Source organism: Podarcis vaucheri (genome assembly GCF_965113315.1).
Source record: "Podarcis vaucheri genome assembly, chromosome: 1".
In the NCBI taxonomy this organism is placed as follows: Eukaryota; Metazoa; Chordata; class Lepidosauria; order Squamata; family Lacertidae; genus Podarcis; species Podarcis vaucheri.
Genome location: NC_138759.1, coordinates 139,533,803 through 139,548,617, shown reverse-complemented (window position 1 = coordinate 139,548,617; position 14,815 = coordinate 139,533,803). Strand labels below are relative to the sequence as shown.

Here is a 14,815-nt window from a genome sequence, read left to right as displayed (position 1 = left end):
GGGAAGGGCACCAAGGGTCATCTAGTCCAGCCCCCTGCAATGCAAGAATCTCAAAGCATCCATGGCAGATGTTATTTTAAAAGCCTTCTTGCAGAATACTGAAATATATATATTCAGACACCCGCACAGAATGCTGGCAAGGAGCCATGAATATTAGCTGGAAACATTCCAAAGCAGTTAGTGTCTGTTAGTCATGAAAAAGATTACGGTGAAACAGAAGCAGGCTTTTCACGTATTCATAGTTTCAGGAGTTACTGTTAATGGTTCTTAACATATTACACAGTTTATCACTTATTAAGAGAACAAATGATTATTGTTAGATTTTCAGTAGTTATTCACCAATTATGTGCTAACTGGCAGCCTTCTGTAGTAAAATTTCTATCTGAACTTCTGCTGGGCTGTGGCAAAGCAACACTTCTTTACACGGAACCACAAGATGGCAGTGCAGGAGAACATATTAAAAACAAATATTGATGACAGGCAACTAGTATTTTGATGCTAGCAGGAAAGAGGGATCCAGAGTATACCCTAATAATACTACTTTTGCCTCTTGTAAGCAGGTTGTTCAAGTTTTTTATTATATTGTTATATATATTATATGATATTGCCTGCAGAATCTGTTTGACTTGAGGTGACTTTCAGCCAGAAGAAATGTATTTGTACACCAAGAAAAGAGAAACTTCTCATGTATTGCATTCAGGTCTCTCAGAAAACTGTTTGTCACCAGTCAATGAGACTGCCTAGAGAAAACCTCTGATGCTATGCATCTTAATAGAATACTCTGAAGACCAGACATTTTTGTCTCTCTTCCTTGAATTTCTGTGAAGTTTGCATCATATGGAAAGAAATACTGTGGCAGCCAGCCAATAATATGGACCAGCCACATCTACATCAGAGAAGGAATAGAGATAATTTGCAAGGCAGGACATCTGTTATCCTATATGGATGTGGTACAAAAAAAATCCTTTGTGGATTTCCTCAGCAAAACCCCCAAACAGCCCTGTGAAGCATGTTAGGTTGAAAGAGTCAGATCTCATAACAGATCATTTTAAGCCACTCTGGGAGCCCTTAGCTGAAGAGCATAATAAAAATGCTTCAATACGTGGTGACCATTTCACGATGGGGTTCCTTCCTTTCCTGTCTCCCGCATGCATCAGCGGTGCATATAAACACACCATAGGCAACCCTGTTCTGCTCCTGTTCTGCCTTCTGGATCCAGCATGACACACGTGTCACGACTGCACACTAATTGGACCTATTAAAATGGCCATTGCCTGTAAAACTGGACTAAATAGTTGGGTGAGCTTTGTGGCTGAATGGAGATGCTAACTTGGGTTTGTGCAAGCACTGGACAAGGATCAGTACAAGAAATTAATTGTCCAGAATAGCTACATACGGCCTGCACTCAACAGCTTTCCCTATACACTTCGCTGCCCCTGTATCTCCATTGCTTCCCACATTCTGCAAAAAACAAAGATGTTTCAGTTCCTTGTGCTGTTACTGTGGTGGCACATACCTAACTCTAACTCTAACCCTAACCATGACCCCCAAATTAAACCAAACCCTAACCCTGAGCCTGAGCCTAACCCTAACCATTAAGCCCAACCATTAAACTTACCCTTACCATAACCCTAACCCAACTCTAAAAGAAACCCTAACACTAAAACATATCCTAAACCTAAAACAAACCCTTACACTAACCCTTAACCCTAATAGTAACCATATCCATAACCCTAACACTGACACTAACCCTAACACAAATCCTAACCTAGACCCTAAACCTAAACAAAACCCTAACCCTAACCTTAACCTGAAAAACCCTAATCCTAACCCTTAACCCTAATACTGACAGTAACCATAACTATAACACTGACTCTGACCCTAAACCTAACCCAAGCAGGAATCCTAACCCTAACCCTAACCTTAAAACTAACCCTAGCCCTAACACTCAGCGAAAAACAAACCCTAACCCAAATCTGGTCCATAACACTAAACCACCACTAAAAAACCCTAACCCTAAACCAAACTAAAATTCTAACCCTAACCATAGACCCAACCCTAAACCAAACTATAAGCCTAAACCTAAACCTAAGGCTAAGCCTTAACCCTTACCCACACCCTAAAACTAAAAAACCTAAGCCTAACCCTAAACCAAAAGACCCTAACCCTAATACTAACTGTAACCATAACGGCAACTCTAACCCTACATTAAACCCAACCCTAACCCTAACCCTAACCCAACCCCAACCCCAACCCTAACACAACCCATCCTAACCCTAACCCTAACCCAACCCAACACAACTCTAACCCTAACTCTAACCCTAAAAAACCTAACCGTAACCCAAAAAATCTTAATCTTTTAACCCTAATACTGAGGGCACAAGGAGAAGGGGACGACAGAGGACGAGATGGTTGGACAGTGTTCTTGAAGCTAAACTGTGGGAGGCAGTGGAAGACAGGAGTGCCTGGTGTGCTCTGGTCCAGGGGGTCACAAAGAGTCGGACATGACTAAACAACTGAACAACAACTAACTGTAACCATAACGATAACCCTAACACTGGCTCTGACCCTAACCCCAACCCTAAACCCAAACGTAACCGTAACCCTAGCCCTAGCCCTGGCCCCAATCCTAACTCTACGTAGTACTGGCACCCCTCTTTTTTGGTTAAAAAGTGTGACAGTTACTGCAACAACTCCATGGTACCAGCACCTATTTTTCTAGGAAAAAAGCGCTGGGGTTAAGGTTTGTTTTAGGGTTAGGATTAGGGTAAATTTTGGTTTAGGGTTAGGCTTAGGCTTTGAGCTAGGGGTACGGTTAGGGTTAGCGGTTGTTTTAGGGTTAGGCTGGGGAGGGCAGAATTGTCTGAGCCATACAGCCTGCCCTGTGCCCTCTAAGGCAGTGGAGACACTGTCCTGTCAACAGAGCGGATTAAGATTTAACTGTCATTCCAGCTGATTTTTGTATGTGCAATGGGGGAGAGCCACCATCTTGTCCTTTGCCTCAGGCAGCAAAATGTTTGGGGCCAGCCCCACATAAAAGCAGCAGTCTTTAGATGTCTAGGCAGGGCCAGCCCAAGACATTTTGGCACCTGAGGCGAGCCCCAAGATGGCTCCTCTCCACCCGCCAGTCTAGCGATTTAGAGGCTCTAGCCTTCAGCTCCGCAGTCCCACCTGGCTTTGGTGCTGAGTGGAGGTGGGGAGAGCCCCTCCGTGGTGGCCAGAGTGGGCTTCCCTTCTTATCCAAGTTCCCGAGGAACCAGTGTAAAGCACTTTGCACATTTAAAGGCCAACAGAACAATGGCTTCAAGTTCAACCATCTTACCATCAAGGGATGCTTCCCGCATTAAGCTGGCTGCCGTGCTGGGAACAAGGGCACCTCTTGCATTTCTGCCTCCTTCTAGAATCTCAGTGGGGGACTGAGGTGACAAGGAGTGGAAGAGGAGTCTGAATCTACATCAATATTCAGTACACAAAGAAAGAAGCTGGAGTTCGGAGATGTGTGGATGTATTTCAGTTACTGGGTGGGGAACGATCATCACATCTTAAACTGCACTGCTATTTAAAGGCTGCAGCCCAGCTAAATTTGTTGTTGCTGTTGTTGTTGTTTAGTCGTTTAGTCGTGTCCGACTCTTCAACTAAATCCAGGCACGGCCAAACTCGGCCCTCTAGATGTTTTGGGACTACAATTCCCATTATCCCTGACCATTGGTCCTGTTAGCTAGGAATGATGGGAGTTGTAGTCCCAAAACATCTGGCGGGCCAAGTCTGGCCACGCCTGATAATTGCATTGAAAGCAAAGGGATTTAATCATGCCTAAATTGTTCACTTGGGCTAATTTCATGGCTAACTTTAGCTAAGTCACAGTACTTTAATAGAACAAATAGGATTTTGGATTAACAGGTGCAGTGATGCCTCTGCACATTGAACACTGCTTTTCCTTACACAATTATTCAGAATACAGCATCACTTTTTTGGTGAGCAGTGTTTGTGCCACATGCTCTGTGTATGATCTCTGTTGAGGACTAGTGTAGAAGCAACAGAAATATGATTTGAGGTGAAAAGGCTAAAGCCCTGCTTTCCTTAAACGCAAACTCAGCTTTAGCTGAGATTTCTGCATTGCAGGGGGTTGGACTAGATGACCCTCAGGGTCCCTTCCAACTTTACAGCTCTATGATTCTATTATTCCCCTCAACCTGCCTGTGACATTGTATGGCTACCCAGTCTGACAGGTAGATGTAATAGCCAAATTAAAGTTATTAGACAGCAGCCTACTCTTTTTCTTTCTTCTTCCTGAAGAACAAATGTATAGGCAGATGTATCGCACAGTGGTTAGAGTGTCTCACTAGGACTGGGGGAAATGGCTTCATATTGCTAACCCTTCATGGCTAAGTGTTTGGGACAGTCACTATTTCTCAGCCTTGCCTGTTCCAGAGATGTGAAGGGAAGAATGGGCAACACATCATGTATGCCCTTCCAAACTCAATGAAAGCAGTGTCTAATACATCCTTAATGTTCATTAAAAATAAAAAAAAATCAAGTTTGATTTCTAAATACCTTCACCCTGCATCCCAATGAAATATAGGAACTAACCCCGCAAACATAGATTCCTAGAGAGAATCTAATTGTCAGGAATCAGGTAGAAGTTGCTTCTTTCCCGTCTGCAAGCGTGCACAAAATGCCTTGGCTGTTCTTCCACTTATGGAGACTGTGTTATGAATGGTTGGCAGCCTATCCATGCACAAACTAGTGCAAATATTAATTTGGACATTTGCCTGCATGCCAGGGTTTAAAATAGGTGGTGAGGGGGTTTGGTGGAGGAAGACATGGAAACCTGACGCCACCCTTTCTACAGCTGGCTGGCGCATTAAGGATTACATTGCTTCTCAAACCCCACCTCGCTCCTGCACCTGGTGCCTCTTGAGTTATGACCATTTCACATGTAGAAATTTAATAAGGTTAAGACAGACGGTTCTAGAATAAGCTGACACTTGGCTAGGGGCTTAAAGTAGTTTTATATGTGCCCAGGGGATGGGGAAAGTGTCATGCCAGTAATGATGTAGCTTTGTTGTTTAATTACTCTACAGCAGCCATCAAAGAGTAAGATTAAACCAAGGTCTTAACTCTGTACTACAAATGAAATAAACCTTGTTTTATCATTGCCGACATAGAAATTAACACAAGTGGCTGTGATTGTTGTACTCCATCTAGGTGGCCCAATAATTTTTTACTCACATTTGAAATGCAGTTAAAATGAAAATATTTGTTGTTGGGTCTCACATTTTTTGTAAAATTCAGATTTGAATCACAGATCTCCCATGTCCAAGCTGATGGTGTTAGGCTCTGTGTTTGATTCAAACTGGAAGTTCTACTTTATGGCTCAGTCTTACAAAATTCCACTTTAGAAAATTCTAAATGAGCTATTTTGCGTGGTGCAAGTTAGCTTTTAAGTTCAATGTGGCAAATCCATTTTAGTGGCATTCCTAAAATAGTTTATAAACACATTTTTAAAGGGCACTATTTGTCAACCTCTCTAAATTCAATGGAATCTGTTGCTTCTGACTTTTGCTACCTACGTTGGTAGAAAGAGACATTACCATTACCACATGCTCTTTCCTTCCATTCCTTTGAGCCACAAGGAACTGGGAAGATGCTAAAGGGCACATGCCTATGACAGAGATAATTTAATGACTTATTCATCAGCTGCCTGGCACCTGTCCCTTCAATTAATAAGTTGTAAAGAATGTACTGGCCAATTAAAGTAATTAATGGACATTCTGAAGTTTTCTTGGATAAGAATTGAATATGTTCCAATGAAAAATTTGAAACCATTGAAGAACTGTTAAAAAATCCACTCTATCTCTCAGTCCCAAGGAATTAAAACTGCTCTTGGATCTACATGAAATCAAATTGAACCTCAGATAATATCTTTTTTTGATAAAACTTTATTGTATGGAATACAACATATAGAGAAAATAAATTAAGACTTCAAATTTGTTTTAATGGGGATCTGAACAGATTAAAGAAAGATTTTCCAGCCATTCACTGACCACAGAGATTTATTATCAGATTCGTATTCCCCTGGCCAAGAACATACACTGTTTTCATGGTGGACAATATGGAAAAAAGATAATTGGGCTTGACAGCTGTGGCAATGTAGTCCTCGTTTGCCTTGGCAACTGCTTCTTCTGTGAGGTGTAAAAACTTTGAGATTCAATTGGTGCCTGGTGCTGATGGCTTTAAAAAAGGGGATGTGACTGGAAGGCATCTATTACAATCCTTTAAGGCTCTCGGCTGGTGTTACTGGACGGAGCAATAGTTTCCTAGATTTGCAGATCTCACGTGCTCACTGATCTTGTTCTGTCAAAAAGCAAAGCAAATATCATTAGATTCTGTATTTTATTGTAAGTTGGGGGGGGGGTGCCTATATTTACACTTTCAACCTGCAATAAATACTTTATCTCTAAAATAACCCTATGAGTAGGCAGCAATAGTTCCATTTTACAGATATGAAAACTGAGACTGATAACAACTTGTTCCTGGTCAACCATAGCTGACTTGGTATCTTCTGGATCTACTGATGAGACCACATAAGATCCTAAGTGTTTATGTCAGGTTATTTGGAGACCAGAGTGAAATGTATAATATGATTAAAGCCCCAATGCTGCCATTAGTTATTTTTGTGTGCCTATGATCTATGTTTAAGAATCATAGAGAAATCCTTATCTTAGAGAAAAGTCAGCATTAGACAGGAATTGTGGACACAATCCAGCCCAAGTGAAGCTCTTCTAACGGACTTTAATGAGAGACAGAATTGCTCTAAGTGGGACTGAAACACCATTCACTTGGGCTGGGCCATGCCTTATTTATGTACTTGTTACAGTTGTGTCAAACCCTTGAAAGGGATTGAATGTCACAGGGTCCTTTTTGTATTATAAACCAATGCAGCTCTTTTCAAATTGTCACCCACAGAAATTCAGATGATACTGGCAGGGATGCTGCCTATGGTTGCTCAGTGCTACTGCTGGCTACATGCAGATACTAAAAGGCACCCACAAGAGAAGTGTGGAAGAAACCAGAGCACGTGTACAGAAGGAACTTACCAAACTACGTGTCTTGAGAAATCTGTTTAGACAGACATGATGTGCCTCACAAATGCTGTGGAATGAAACATAATCAATACGTCATGGAAGCAGGGAACTTGAAAAAGACATTGCAGTATCGAGTGCTCCTGCTCAGGACACTCCATCCCAATCCACCTCCCTCTCGGTTTTCTTTTTCCCTTCCCCAAGAGCCAGTCAGCATTCCATATCCACAGAGTGTGCTTGGTCCACATTGGCCTATTAGGACTAGGATTCTCTCTCCCCCCCCCCGCCCCGAGGTGTGGGTTTTTTTGTTTTTTGTTTTGGTACTTCTGCAAACTTTGGGGTTCTCCCTCAACCCGCTGCTACTGCTACTTCCTTCTCATGCAAGGCTGGCATCATTTTAGCTCCTTAAGAACAAGCTCTCAATAGAACTGTGTTCACTGTTAGTATATATAAAAATAAAACAGACATTTCCAGATGTGTCAAAATTATTCTGTACTGAGAGCATATTTCAGTGGAACTGATGAGCCAGTAGTAGGATTGCAACATGAGCTGAACCCCGTGGGTGGTATTTAACTAAGTTTTACTCAGAGTAGACCCATTCAAATTAATGAACACGACTAAGTGAGGTCCATTAATTTAAATGGACCTGCTCTGAGTAAAACTATGAGGTTGCCTTACCCAACATGTGCCCATTCAACTGATTGTTTAGTGTGGTAGCGCCTGTACTTTGAAATTCCCTGCCTATTGAGAGCAAGCAGGTGCCTTCACTGTACTCTTTTTGGTGCCTGCTAAAAACATTCCTGTTTAGACATCCTACCCAGATGCTTAGAAAGTTGAGATAAGGTTAATCTGTTTTAGTATTTTAACTTTTGTATGTTTTAAGGTACGGTTGTAAATTTTCAATGATTTTACTGTTTTATCCTTTTGTAAACTGTTTTGAGGCTTTTTACAATTGTGGTGTGTAAATTTATGAGAAAGATAATAAAAAAATAAAACTTGACTATCACCTCATTTAATTAGTAGCGCCTGCCACCAGTCGACAAATGACAGCACTGATAAATCCAAAGTGAGATGTGAAATCTCTGATCTCCTGTCTTTTTGGGATTACTTCTCATACTGTACACTCTTGGGCCCTGTTGCTTCAGTCCCAGCTACCTCACAAAGTAATCAGGTTGTCTTTGCACAGGGCCATCTTAAGCATATCCGGCGCCGTGGTGCAAATATCCCTCTGGCGCCGCCACCCCCCTTTCCCAGAGTTGCCAATCTTTTTTAGGGAGGACAGCGCTGCCAGCTACACGCACAGCTTTGCGGAGCTGGAGGAGGCAGGCAGCGGCTGGAGGGCAGCTCCTCCGGTGGGGAAGAGGCGGAGGCTGGACGCGGAGGCTCGCGGCTCAGCTGGCCGCTTCATGCCGTGGTGGCCATGGCAGGCGGAGGCTCTGGGCATGGTGCTGCTTCAGTGCGGCATGGCGGAGGCAGGCGGCAAGTTGATGCCAGAGGTGCCACGTCCATCCTCCGCCTCTTCCCTGGCAGCCTCCAGAACTTGGTGCCCTGCGCCACTAGCCTCTATGGGTAAGACGCCCCTGTCTTTGCCGTTCTTGTAGATAGAGCTGGATGGAGGACCACATTTTGATATTCCTGTATTGCAGAGGGTTGGGCTAGATGACCCTCAGGGTCCCTTCCAAGACTTCTATGATTCTATGAGGATCTGCTAATGGTTCAGAGTCCTTTTTCATGCAATTCCTGATCCCTTTCTGTCATTGCATTTTTTTCAAGCTGCGGTAATTGTCCCCCCCCCCAACAGTCATTCCAGCTTCCACACTACCCCCACGCTATGGAAGCCACACTTACAGCATTTCTCTCGGATCCCTGCCTGTTGCTTTTCAACTGAAGCCATGCAGGGATTTCTCCAGCTGCTGTTTGTTTGTTTGTTTGTTTGTTTATATGTTGGACTTATCATGATATACAAAATAAAACCTAATATTTAAACCGTTTTGAGCATTTAGAGCAGCTGCTTCCTTCAAAATGCTATTAAAAGTCAGCATAAGCACAGCAACAGCAACAACCCCCAGTGGAGTCAGACCATAGTAAGAAGCCTGAGGAATGAAGTCTGCCTGATCTCACACAGGACAGCCATGAGACAACTGTTGAAAGTGCCCAGCAACCTAACCATCTTTGGAGGCAGGCATATTAACAGGGCCTGCAAGGTAGAGCTTTACATTAGGGCAGGTTGAGACAGGTACAGATGAACCCGTCTCCAAACCATTTTGGGCACTCTGAATTGGGCCCAGAAATGCATTGGCAACCAGTGCAACTGATGCAAGTGAAATATGTTCCAAATGCCCGGTTTCCAAGTGACCGTGTTTTGCACCAATCAAAGTTACCAGACCATCTTTAAAGGCACCTCTGACATGAAGTGCATTATACAGTGGTACCTCACAAGACGAATGCCTCGCAAGACGGAAAACTCGCAAAACGAAAGGGTTTTTTGTTTTTTGAGCTGCTTCGCAAGACGATTTTCCCTATGGGCTTGCTTCGCAAGACGGAAACGTCTTGCAAGTTTGTTTCCTTTTTCTTAACACCGTTAATACAGTTGCGACTTGACTTCGAGGAGCAACTCATAGCACACGGTGTGGTAGCCTTTTTTGAGGTTTTTGAAGACTTTGGTGATTTTTGAAGCTTTTCCAAAACTTTTCCGACACTGTGCTTCGCAAGACGAAAAAAATCGCAAGACGACAAAACTCGCAGAACGAATTAATTTCATCTTGCGAGGCACCACTGTAGTAGTCTAGTCTAGATGTCACTAGTGCATGAGTAAGTGAGGCAAGCTCTGCTCTCCAAATAGGATCACAGCTGGCATACCAACCTAAACTGGCAAAAAGCATCCTTGGCCACTGCTGCCACCTGAGCACTCCCAATTTGCTCTGAATCCAGGGTCACACTCCCCAACTGCAAACATGGTCTTTTGAGAGGAGCACAGCTTCATCTAAGACCAATGTAAGCCTCTGTCCAAAGTTTTGGGTTCCCCTGCCCAATGGATTCAATTTCAGCCTGTTCATTCTCATCCAACCCTGTACAGCCTCCAGTCATTGGTTGAAAAGTTCAACAGTCTGTGGGGAGCGGAGGTAGAGCTGACCAAGTGTCATCTGCAGACTGATGACACTTCAACGCAAACCTACATGAAATATTGGGAGAAATCATTGGGAAGTGCTGAAAAGCTCAACATCTAATAATTTAACAGCTCAAAAGCATCATGGCTGGTGTGGTAATGATAGGGAGCCTTTGTTTCCTGCTTGGCAGGGGGTTGGACTCGATGGCCCTTGTGGTCTCTTCCAACTCTATGATTCTATGATTCTATGATTCTATGATTCATTCCTTTCATAGAAAGACAGGTGTTCCAGTGCCAGGAGTGTTGGATTTCAGCCTAGGCGAGAAGAGAAACCGCTGCTATTCATGTACCATGGGCGAGGGATGCCATACTTTTCATGTGGCCCCATAAACAATCTCCTTTCTTTTCCGGTGGACATGAGCCTGGGCTAACCATCCCACTTCTTTTCTCTCTCGCTTTGGACACTGGCCACCCGCTTTCCCCTGCAATGAGCTTGTCCGCATTGGGCTGCTGCTGCTAAGGGCACACCACAGACTCAGCCCCATCATTTGGGAGGGGGGCGTGGCTCAGTGGTAGAGCATCTGCTTTGCATGCAGAAGGTCCTAAGTTCAATCCCCAGCATCTCTTCAGAGCACAAACAGATGTGACATGAGAAATCCATGATCTGATATGCCAACTTAAAAAGGAAAGGCATCTGTGCTTGGGTGAGGGATGGAATACACTAGTGAAATAGTGCTGGGGAGAGGATATTTCTCCCTTTCCTCCTGCACGTTTTCCCCAGCTGAAATTCCCCCAAAGCTACTGGGGAGGAAAACACAGGTACCACTGTTTTATATTGGGTCTCCAACAAAGCAAAGAAAATAGCAGCTTGGGGTGTGCAATTTACTTGGGAAAACAGCATGGGTGAGGGACGTGTTAAATTCTCCTTCCTCCAGCACCGCTGCCCTCTTTCATTTGACCCCACCCCATGGATGTTTCCCCCTACTGTATAGTGGAACTTACCCTCGTAGTTGATGCAGCCGTTGGAGTCTTCCTGCCCTTTCATCAGTTCCTCTACTTCTTCTTCCTTCATCTTCTCACCTAAACCACAGAAGATATTTATGGTGGTGATGATGTTATATACAGTCGTACCTTGGTTCTCAAACACCTTGGTACATTTGGCTTCATACATTTTGGCTTCCAAATGCCAAAAACCAGGAAGTAAGTTTTTGAATGTTTGGTTTTCGAACATTTTTTGGATGACGAACATCCAACACGGCTTCCTCTTGAGTGCAGGAAGCTCCTGCAGCCAGTTGGAAGCTGAGCCTTGGTTTTCGAAAGTCGAATAGACTTCCAGAACAGACTACATTCGAGAAGTAAGGTACGACTATACTGCTTATGTGCCAAAATTGCTTCTAAGCAGTTTACAGATCTAAATATAAGAAAAGCCCTGCTGGATCTGACCAAAGACACATTTAGTCCAGCACCCTGTTCTTACAGAGGCCTATGCTGTGCTGTGGGGGGGGGGGGGCAAACAAGAGACTGGCTTTGTGTTATGTGTCAGCTATCACTCATGGTGTGTTTCACTCCAAAGAAAGCCCAAGCTGTTTGTTCTTAGTTTGTTCTTAGCTTACTGGCTCATGGTTTCTTTCAGATAAACAAACTACGAGCGCTGGTTCACGTGTAACACACAGCCGGCCTCTGGTTTATCTCCTCCCTAGAATGACAACAGCAGGAACAGGGTGGGGGAGATCTGAAGTGGAGACTTCTGAGCAGCATGCACCAGCACACTCCTCGTTCCAATTAAACCATATTTTAACTGTAGATGTACAAACTAGGTCAGTGTATCTGTTCTGATAGCTCTTCATTTCTGACGCTAGTGATGTCATGGGACTTGTGGTGTTGTAGCAATCTATGTGGACTTTCAGCCAAGGGTGCAATGTGCTTAGGCAGTCAAAATGCTGACACGCGGAACTCAGGGTGGATCACCTTTGTTTCCTGCTGCTGTGGAAGCAACTTTCTAGGTGCTCACAACAGATCCATGACCACACAGGATATCAAAGGAGAGGTACCCCTGCAAAAGGGCATGTTGAATTATTCAACTTTCAAATTCCAAATATGATGGATCTAAAAAGTTGTAACATGACTTGGGAATTCAAAAGATATTTTGGTTAAATTAATATACTTAAGTTTTGCTTGATAAATAAAATGTGTGTAAAATTGCACAGAAATCATTGCAAACAATTGCCAAGTGCTTGGACTTGTAGTTTATATTCCTGTCATCTATCTATCTATCTATCTATCTATCTATCTATCTATCTATCATCATCATTACCTGAGATTTTCAGAAGGTAAAATTAAAATTATCTAGTTTTTCAAAACTTCTCCAGCAAATTACCAAGCTGAATGTTGTCTAATCACAAAATAATAGCAAATATAAATTCCTCAAACTCTAAAACATATTTTTAAGACCCTTCACTGAAGAAATTTGCAAAAATTAAGTTTCACCCCCTAAGATCACATGCTCTGTCCCTGTGGTTGTATGATTCTCTGTGTCTTTGAAATATATTTCTTTTTAACCAACCAGGATCTAATGATGTTTTATTGATGTCTGTATGTATGTTTGTATTACCTGCTCTCCATGCTAAGATCCCAGGTGGGCTACATCATTAAAACATAATATAAAAACAACTTAAAACAACTTCCAACCTTAAAAATAAGGTGGGTCCAAAAACATACACCTCAGGTATCAACAGCCATGGTAAAGAGTTACTTTTAATTACACTTTTAGTTATTTTATTATAATCTTGAATGTTTTACACCACATTGTTATACTTCAGGGAAAGTGTGGATCATCCAAATTTAAATAAATAGGCCTTTGCTATTATAAATATCTGTTTTATTACATTGGAAATAATAATTGGGCACTAATGCCAATATAGATTTAAAGTGGCTAAAAAGTTAATCTTCTCCAGCTCCAGAAACATTTACTTTATTTTCCTATTTTTATTCCAACCCATCTCTGAGGACTCCAGTGCTTGGTTTAAGGGGATGGAAAGCCTTGGGATCCCTTACAGAGAATTCTCGGTGCTCTGACCAAAATTCCAGTTCCCAGATTTAACTGAAGAAAGCCAAAGGAATGCAACTTTTATAAAAACAAAACATATCTGTAGTACAGTTAACACAGGGTCAGGGGTTCAAGCCCCATGCTGGGCAAAATATTCCTGTATTGCGCAGGCTTGGACCAGATGACCTTTATGGTTCCTTCCAACCCTATGAGGACTTTTGGAAGCCTTACCCAGAGTGGCCAGTACGTGACGGAGTTCAGCACCCATGACGGTCCCATTGCCCTCTTTGTCAAAGACACGCAGACCTTCAACGAAGTCTTCAAAGCCGCCCTGCTCCTTGTTATTGGCTGCTGCTTGCATCATGGGCAGGAACTCTTCAAACCCAATTTTCTTGGCATTCATCTCTACAATAAAACAACATTATCAACAATGTTCTCAGATATATTTGTGATGCTTTAGGAAGTTCTCCTCAAGTGCTATCCTGTGATGCTTCATTTAGAAATTAAATTTCTTCCTTCACAATATGGTACTACTGCCAAAGCTTTCAGGTAGTCATAGAACACTGAAGTCTTTGCTTATTGTTGTACTTATCATCAGGTGATGCTGCATACACATAAAGGAGGCAAATCTGTATTCAGTGGAGGGGGACAGTTTTTACAGGAATCATAATTTAAAGGAATCATAATTTAATGGTTGTCCAGCTCCATTTCTAAGGAAACACAAGCACACAGTGGTTGCACTACTTGTGAAAAAGGATCTGTAGTTTAATTTGAACACGCTATTTATTTCATGCATTATCTATTTATTATACCGTAGTTTTATAGTGGTGTTTCTAGTGCTGTGTACTATGGCTTTTCGTACAGCACCTTCACGCTGGTAAAGCTTGCTAACAGCTTTAAAGGAAAAAAAAAACAAGGGGCTGTGAGTTAGATATTGTTATGAGTTGTGGGGTTAGGAGTGCCAGACCCATGGGGGCAACCAAAGAGGGATGGGGGAAGCTGCCCCCCGTAAATCAATAAAAAGCAATAAAAATACTTAACTGAGGTTCTGCCTCCCCCAACAAAAGCTGCCCCCCTAACAAAAATCCTGGCTAGCCCCTCTAATCCTTGGATTCAGCAAGTGTTAAAAGCTAATCAAGACTTCTGATTCCTGGAAATAGTTACACTGGCTGCTGGTGAGGTGATGGGGGCCTTAAGGGGCTCAGTACAGACGGCAATTTCAAGTCAGTTTATATAGGTCCCACCAGGCACTAGTCAGATCTTGAACTATTTAATTTCATGAAATAGCTGTATCATATGTCTTCAGATATGCCCTTGGCACATGCTTGACTCTTTCTCATCAAAGACATCAGGAATTTAATTTGGGTGGGTAGCTGGAAGCTGCTAACATGAGTTGGACCAAACTGAGGGAGGCAGTGGAAGACAGGAGTGCCTGGCATGCTCTGGTCTATTCTACGGGTTCACAAAGAGTCGGACACGGCTAAACAACAACAACAACAACAAAGCTGGAATAAAACTGTTGAGCTGAAAAAATTACTTTGCACATTCACAAATTCTACAAACTCATGTCCATAATAA

General features: G+C 42.7%; 1 protein-coding gene across 3 annotated transcripts in view; it reads right to left on the bottom strand.

The window, feature by feature from the left end:
- Positions 1–6,038: 6,038 nt before the first annotated feature.
- MYL1 (myosin light chain 1) overlaps positions 6,039–14,815 on the bottom strand; it is a 28,836-nt gene continuing 20,059 nt past the window's right edge. For all 3 annotated transcript variants that reach the window (XM_082228339.1, XM_082228341.1, XM_082228340.1), the window contains exons 4-7: positions 13,469–13,642; positions 11,194–11,271; positions 7,101–7,155; positions 6,039–6,357 (exon numbers count right to left, since the gene is read on the bottom strand). In XM_082228339.1, the coding sequence (XP_082084465.1) occupies positions 7,127–7,155; positions 11,194–11,271; positions 13,469–13,642 (281 nt within the window). In that variant the 3' untranslated portion in view covers positions 6,039–6,357; positions 7,101–7,126. The remainder of the gene's footprint in view (positions 6,358–7,100; positions 7,156–11,193; positions 11,272–13,468; positions 13,643–14,815) is intronic.